General features: G+C 41.3%; 1 protein-coding gene across 2 annotated transcripts; it reads right to left on the bottom strand.

Annotated features, from left to right (window-relative positions):
• Positions 1-3,300: 3,300 nt before the first annotated feature.
• Positions 3,301-5,987, bottom strand: LOC119264604 (small integral membrane protein 11A-like). Of its 2 annotated transcripts, none has more exons than XM_037543173.1 (3): positions 5,859-5,987; positions 4,964-5,186; positions 3,301-4,098 (listed from the first exon to the last, which is right to left on the bottom strand). In XM_037543173.1, exons 1-2 carry the CDS (start codon positions 5,871-5,873, stop codon positions 4,998-5,000), a joined length of 204 nt encoding a protein of 67 aa, XP_037399070.1. In that variant the 5' UTR covers positions 5,874-5,987; the 3' UTR covers positions 3,301-4,098; positions 4,964-4,997. The 2 variants fall into 2 exon arrangements, with proteins under 2 accessions (XP_037399070.1, XP_037399069.1); XM_037543172.1 differs by lacking the exon at positions 5,859-5,987 and adding an exon at positions 5,678-5,852.
• Between the last annotated feature and the right edge of the window lie 2,305 nt (positions 5,988-8,292).

Here is an 8,292-nt window from a genome sequence, read left to right as displayed (position 1 = left end):
AGTTGTGGCCATGTGATTGGCTGATTAGCTCTTTATGTTAACAAGCAAGTGAGTGAACAGGTGTACCTAATAAAGTGACCGGTGAGTATATCTTTACTATCAAAATCATCCAGTTTTTCTGTTAGTATTCATTGTCTTTTGTTAAACCTGCACCTGTTGTCAGAAATCTTGCTACTGTACTCGATCCATCACTAAATTGTTATCTACGTATCAGGTTCCTCACAAAGACTGCATTCTTTCACTTATGTAGCGCTGTTCCTGACTGCTGATGATGCACAAACTGTGGTTTCATCATATCCCGTATTGATTACTGTAAATCCCTCTTTGTTGGTCTTCCTGTAAAGTCTATACAGTACATTCAGAACTCTGCAGCGAGAGTTCTCACCCATGCTAAGCATATTCAGCTTACATTCTCTATTAGTTTCACTGGCAAAGCCCTGCATAACCTTGCTCCCCTCTAGCTCAGAGAACTCCTGACCTCTTACACTCCCTCTCACTCTCTCAGGTCTTGTAGTAACTTATTCACTGTCCCACGCACCACACTTTCCACTTTGGGAGGTAGGTCCTTCAATGCCATGACCTCTGGAATTCTCTTCCTCAATCTCTCTGTGACTGCTTTTCTTTTCCTACCTTTAAATCTAATTTAAAGGCTTTTCTTTCATGAACATCTTCCTCCTTCACTGCTTTTTTTTTTACCCCTTTGTTATGTAAAACGACCTTGGAATAGTGAAGGACACTGTGCATCTCAGAACGCATCAGATAAAAACCATGTCAGAGGCCGATGTTGCCAACAAAGGACATGAAAGTCTATTGTGGGCACGGGACTGGTTTAACAGTGGAAGTGATATCACCTCAGAAGCCTCCTTTCGCAGCATGCTTGACTGAGGCATCACAATTTGAATCCTGTTGTCATCAACGGTATAGGCCAGTGGTGGCAGTTTGGTGGTATGTTTTCCTGGCACACTTTAGGGCCAGTGATAGCCACGGAAGAACGTCACAGCATATATCTGGACATAGCTACTGACCAATTGTCTCTTTTCATGGCTGCAGTAGCATTCCAGCAGTATGATGCACATTTACATTTACGGCATTTGGCTGACGCTCTTATCCAGAGCGACTTACAATTTGATCATTTTACACAGGGAGGCCAAGGCGGTGTTAGGAGTCTTGCCCAAGGACTCTTATTGGTATAGTGTAGGGGGTTTGCCCAGGTGGGGATTGAACCCCAGTCTACAGCGTAGAAGGCAGAGGTGTTAACCGCTACACTACACCAACCACTACACTAACCAAGCACCGTCCTACAACGTGGTGACCAAGATGGCATTATGTATAATCTGCTGAGCTTGTGCAGTGCTCTACTCTGACTATACCAACAAAGGTTACTTTGGAAGTGTAGCAATAAGCCTTTTGCTTTTCTCCCTCTTTTTGTGTTTTTCTGCTGCACTTGGATCTCTTTATTAGATTTTCCTCTGAAATTCACACAAAAGAATTTCTTTTCCGTCATAACTCTGACCAGGAGGTGGGGCTGCACTGAAAAGACTGAAATTAGCCGGTAGATATTTTAGAACAGGTTATTTAATATGAGCACATACAGTATTTTGTATCTAATGGGGCCCATGGTTCAAAGTCCAGCCCTGAGCAAGAGGTAAAAGTGGTTAGTAGATAGCAGCAGCCAGCCCCCTCTGTTGGCCAAAACAGGCACAACACAAGGCGTCTGCCTGTCTGCTCTGCTGCCAGGTCTTTCTCAGAACTTTCCGGTGTGTTTTTAATTGACAGTTAAAAACAGGGACATATCTGGGCACGGCTCTAACCAGGGACATGTCTGGGCACAGCTCCAGCCAGGGACATATCTGGGCACAGCTCCAGCCAGGGACAGGCCACCAAAAAGGGGACTGTCCCCAAAAAACCCTATTTTACAAGGCATGTATTTGTGGTTTTAGTTCTCAAATAAGCCAGAAAGTTTGATGCAACTCTGCAAAGCCATAGAGAAATGATTGCATTGCGTAAGTGTATGGTCCAACATTCCTGCATCCAGCATCTCGCAGAATCAATGCAAGTAAAATTTACAATGTTATGAAAGCCGAGGCACAGACTGGTTGGTTTTATTGAGTCTTCCAGATTTATTGACAATGCTCTTACACACACACACACACACACACACCTTCTGATGTCAGTTGCTTTGACTCACTCTTTGCAATACACCTAATGAAGCAGCACTACTCCACAAATAATATATAGACGGTAAAAATTTGCCCTGTAGTGTAATGAAGATTAGGAGTTTGGTTGACAGGCCAGGAAAAAAAATCTGAAATGAACACAGCTTGGAATTTCAACTATTTCACATGCTAGCTTTTCATATGAAGTTTAAAGGAATTGTTTTTTATGCAATGAAATCCAAATTAACCATTTTATAAAAAAGAATGGGTTTGATTGGTTCAGATATCCCTCAATATTGGGACAAGTGGTTTTTGGTAAAGAGGCACTTTTTGTAGACATGTTTAGGAAGCACTGCAACATGATAACAGGTGATTAGGTTCGGTGGCTGCATTGACATCTACCTTACATAGCATTGTTAGCAAAGCCACCTGTCTATTTATTTTTTAAAAATCAGGTCAAAAGTCAGAGCATCCAGGATTTTACAGGGCTCAAGTGGCCATAACCCATAATGCCTAAGCTGGAATGTAAAGTGTCAAACTAAACAGTAATATGCCAAAGTGTGTGGAACAAAAGCATTACATACAGGGTCATGGTCACCGGTTTGATCCCCTGAGCCGACAGGACGTGACTGAGGTGCCCTTGAGCAAGACACCTAACCCCCAACTGCTCCCCCAGGCACCACAGATAGGGCTGCCCACTACCCTCTAGGGTGTCTTCACTAGTCTGTATGTGGCGTTTCACTGCACGGATGGGTTAGATTGCGAAGGTGAAATTTCCCCATTGTGGGACTAATAAGGAGCACTTAATCTTAATATATCAGTATTTGCACTGGGAAATCTAAGCAAAACAACCAGAATGGAAAGGAAACCAGGCACATACTCATACCGGTCAAAAGCTGTTCATTTCAAAGTTGTGATAATTCCAGCTGGGGCATTCAAGTTTCTAGGCCTTGTGCAAATGCTACGTGAGCTTTCTTCCCATCTTTTTTAAATGTCTGAAGATAACTGCATCAACTACATACAAACCCTTGAGAGTCTCCTCCATCCAGGGACCCTGGGTAGTAAGCCCAGCTATTCCAAAATACCACACTCCTGGCTTATGATTCAGGATTGCAGTGTTAAAAAGAACATTTTTACATTTTGGTTTTACATTTTGTAGACATCCATTTTATTCTCAGTACACAATTTGTTTTACCTGCTCCAACACATGCTTTAATGGAAGAATTGAAGATATGACCAGTTAAATCTGGTAAAAAAATAAACACAATTGTTGGGCTTGGAAAGACAAACACTGACCTAACACAAGACAAAGCAGTCTGCTTTATGTTGCCATCTGGTTGTAAAAATGTGTTTTATTAAGAGAGGCAATTTATGATAAGCTGTAAGTTATGATCAGCAAAGAATGGCCAAAGTTATTTAAAAGAGTGACTGCTGTGTTATGATGTATTTGGAAAAACAAGGTCTAACAACGAAACAAGATGAACATAGTTAGGTTTTCAAAATATAGTTTGATATATATATAAAATAAAATAAAATGTTAGGAGTCCAAACATTCATACATCCTAATCAGCATTCACTATTCAGCAGAAGTGTTATCTGAAGCCCAATGATAATTTAGGTGTACTAGATTTGATTTAGAAGGATAAATGCACAAAACTGGAGCACCTACCCCAAACCTTTTCACTGGAAATGTAAGCAACAAATTGACACACCTGTACAAAAAAAGTGTTTTTTATTTACAAAGATGAGGTATTAAATAGTATTGAATAAGACACTAAAAAAAAAAAAAAAAAAAAAAACCACACACACACACCACACTGATTAGCTCAGCTGCAGGTAAAGTAGTTAAAAGCTGCAGTCCTGTCTGCAGAATCTTCTAAAAGTTTGGCACCTTTGCTTTTGTGTGTAAGTGAAGCATGGAAACACGGGTAGGTGCAGATCTCTGGGAGGAAAAAAGAAAGAAAGAAAAGCTACTATTAGTGAGAGCAAATGCACAATTATTAAATTATATGCTATATAGTTTATTTTAAAAAAATGGCTTACTGACGACATTAATTCAGACATCTGAACTAAAGAATTTATACACAATAGATACTCATTTTCCTACTTTTCTGTCCAATGATGCTTGAAGGAAAAATATGAACTGAAAGCTTTAAACACATCAGTGTCACGGCTGGACTGAGGATAGTCCCAACCAAAAATATCCAGCCAACAACGTCCTGTGGGGAGCATCCTGAGATCAATGATGAAGGACTAGAGGGTGACCAAAGCAAACTGGCAGCAACAGGTGAGCTACTGTTTCTGACTTCACATCTACAAGGTGGCCCAACAAGGTATGAGAGTCCAACATTTAAAGTTTAGAACTCCAGCAGCACTGCTGTGTCTGATTCACTCACACCAGCACAACACACACTAATCTGCCACCATCACATCAGTGTCACTGCAGCGTTGAGAATGCTTCACCACTCAAACTCACCTCCTGACTATTAAAGAAGGGTGAAAGCGGGCTAACAAGGTATACAGAGAGGTAACATAGTAAAGGGACCAGATAAAACAGACAAAGATCTACGTAATAAGGTGACTGGTTTTTGTACGCATATACAAGTATGCATGAACTTTTAGCTGAAGATGAACGAATTTCAATTAACATATTTCTTCTGAATCCCAACTACAATAACACATTCTGCTAGTTGAGACAGACCCAGGATTGTGAAAGAAACAACGGTGAAAAATATCTAATCAGACGATTATGTAATAAAATTGACTGTTAGTTCACTCAAAGTTTGATTCACTTCAATAAAGCTTACAATGGGACCCATTTTCTCCAATGCACCCCAGCATTTAGTCATCCTTCTTGTTGTCAAGGAGTTCCTGCGTTTGCTGAGCGAGTTTTCTCTTCATCTCCATTTGCTGTTTCAGGGCTGCTTCTGCCTTCTTCTGCTGGTACAGCTTAGCTCCAGCAAAGGCAAGACACAGCAGCAAGGTCTTAGCTGCCAGGATGTATAAGAGTAGGGGAACATTGTCCAAAGCCTAAAACAAAAACAGCCAAAACATAAAGAACGAATACCAATATACTACTACAGGAAATGTCCTCTCTAGAAATATCTAGAACAGCTGAGGATAATATGACAGGGGGGTGGGGGGGGCAGAATCGCCACTAGAGGCACCTGAGCAACTACAGGCCTATGCATATTCAACCAGAATCAATTAATGATCAATATTCAGCTAAACTAACAGGTGGCAATGCAGTCCTGGTAGAATACGAAGCAGTATGCCAAGAAAGACACCTAACTGCACTGGGAATTAAAGTAGAAAACTCTCTTGTGTCTATATCCCTGCTGACTCTTGGAGACCCTCTTGAAATGTCCAGAACAGCTGAGAATATAATCTGAGGAGGGGGCAGGGAAGCGCCGTCCGGTATAGCACAGCAGCTGTTTATACACGTGTAATAAGCGTCAGAGGAGCCTTTTCCTTCACAGTCTACCGATATATGGAATTAATACATCTTCAGACATACAGACCTGGAGATATTTCAACACGTGATAAGGCACAAAACACTTCCCAGACCACATCGACCCTCTAATATCGATACAGTAAAGTCCGCCTGGGCTGTAGAGGGAGAAGCGAACTGCTCCCGTGTTCAACACGCTTAACCCAGTCGCCGAACCAGATTCTTACAGGACATAGGAAAACAGTCCTTACCCGCCAGTTAATCATATTGGCTCGCTATTGTCACGTCTTCCACAAGGACCAATCTAACATGTTCACGTTTGTTCCCAGAACTTAACTCCTTGAACTCGGTTCAGTGGGCGGGGAAAATGTAGGAATAACCAATAAGGAATAACATCCAGAGCACCGCGTCGGGTCGGACCAATCACAGCACACTTCACGATTAACCGATAAGGGATGACATCCAGAGCACATCGTCGGGTTGGACCAACCACAGATCCTTCTAGAAGTCTACTGATGATGGCTAGACCTGTCCGGCGTATGAGGAGCCTGGCCATTCCCCCCCTTACCCGCATATTTTCCCCTTTTACTACACTAAACGGGTTTTGAGCGGAAGAGCGCTGGGTGGTGATCCGCGCTCGCTGACGTCATGGACGTACATGAGGCGCCGTTTTAGTTTAAAAGCTCTTAAAATATAAAAGCAGTGTTTAAATGTTTAAATGCCATTCAGTGTTCAGGACATGACTGCATTCATTTACATGAAAAATGTTTAAGCATTTATAAACCGATTTAGCTCAAATGCTCCATATTAACCCATTCATTTTGGACTCACTCGGGAGCGCCCTCTAGCGTTTGAGAAAACCGGAAGAGTTTGCAGAGCGGTAATTCTCCTGTCTGCAAGATCTCTGGGACCAACCACAGATCCTTCTAGAAGTCTGCTGATAATAGTTAGATCTGTCTGGACTCATAGTTCCTGCAGGTCAGCTAGAGATGAATGACCACTCTGTAATATCTCCCACAGTTATTGAATGATAGAATGGGTGAATGAGTTAAGATAGAGCATTTAAGCAAAATGATAGTTTATAAATCGCTGCTGTCAGAAGAACACCTTGTATCTCCACTGTCCTTTTTCAGTTTTTGGCTTAATGTGAAAGTACTTGTTGCTCTTTACATTGCTTGGCAATGACTTGGCAGTAAATAGCAGTAATACCAGTGTTCTGCTGCCAAAAAAACATTTCCTGTAGAAAAATTAAACATAATGGTAAGTTTTCTTTCCTTTTTTTAGTGAAAGACCTCCTTCCCATTTCTAAATTTAAAGGTCTTGGCAAGTGATAAGAAACTATTTTAACTTTTCACTTTTAACTGTTTAGCTCCATCTACCCCATTCATTCAGGACTTGCTTGCGGATGCCCCCTGGTGTTTTGCAGTCCTGTTTCTTGATGTAACAGGGGAAATAGGAAGAGGTCCAGCTCCTCATGAACCGACTCTGCGCTGATCTCCAAACAATAAGTACCAGCATGTTTAACGTCTACTTTGTTTATCTCCCTGCTGTGGGTGTGACTGATCAGACTTCTAGAGCCATCCTCTACTCAAAGGGACCGCAGAACTCCAAGCGCTATTCCAATTTTGCAGTCATATTTGCAGAATTGCCCAGCTTGAAATATAGCTCTGTGCTGGCTTTTAAAAATATTTTTATATTTAGGGTTATATTTTTATGGTGGTTGGTTAGTGTAGTGGTTAACACCTCTGCCTTCTACACTGTAGACTGGGGTTCAATCCCCACCTGGGCAAACACCTACACTATTTAAGAGTCCTTGGGCAAGACTCCCAACACCGCCTTGGCCTACCTGTGTAAAAAAATGATTGAATTGTAAGTCGCTCTGGATAAGAGCATCAGCCAAATGCCATAAATGTAAATGGATCCTGTACATTAGTCTGAGAAATATTATCCAACAGACTGTGTACCAGTTATGCAATGATATCGGTACTATCATTATTGGAAGATGATTGCTTAAAAATATCAGCATCAGACAGATATCCCTACTTTATGAAAATGCCTTTGTACAGCTACCATGATCTAAAGGTTGGTTTTGTCCTTTCATATAGCCCAGAAAAGTAACTACTTAATTTGAATGATAATACTGCCGAGCAAACACCAGGGGGCACCAACTACCATCATAAGCAACGTTTACTTACTGTACAAAAGTATTTGGTCATGTGCCTTCACACACATGTGAACTTGAGTGGCATCCCATTCTTAATTCATAGGGTTTAATATGATGCCCCCCCCCACACACACATATATATATATATATAGTTACATTCCCACAAAAGGCTACGGTCCAGGGGAGAGTGTGGGGACAGTAACATGTGCGGTGTGAGTAGGTGGAGATGGCCAACCAGTGAGGAAACCGGAATATACAGAAAACAGACTTAATTCAAAGACATCCACATTGATACACAATAGTATACGAATGACACAAATTAATTACAAAACACCTCAAGACAACAAACACTAAGACGTTGAAGAACTGGACCAGTTCAACAATGACAACAATACAAGTCATAAATTTAACGATAACAGCATATACATATAACAGCAAAGAGCTAAACTGAGACACAAACAACTTTACAAAACAGCCTTATCTGAATGAGCAGCACAACATGCACTCTATGGGAGGCAAAT

Source organism: Pygocentrus nattereri, chromosome 12 (assembly GCF_015220715.1).
Source record: "Pygocentrus nattereri isolate fPygNat1 chromosome 12, fPygNat1.pri, whole genome shotgun sequence".
Classification (NCBI taxonomy): domain Eukaryota; kingdom Metazoa; phylum Chordata; class Actinopteri; order Characiformes; family Serrasalmidae; genus Pygocentrus; species Pygocentrus nattereri.
This window is presented reverse-complemented; position numbering and strand designations above follow the sequence as displayed.

Bases quoted from the DNA above. Each gene is read 5' to 3' on its own strand.
- LOC119264604 (XM_037543172.1), bottom strand. From the start codon at position 5,728: ATGTGGTCTGGGAAGTGTTTTGTGCCTTATCACGTGTTGAAATATCTC. The intron at 5,187-5,677 runs GTCTGTATGTCT...TTTTTGTTTTAG, and splicing joins ACGTGTTGAAATATCTCCAG to GCTTTGGACAATGTTCCCCT.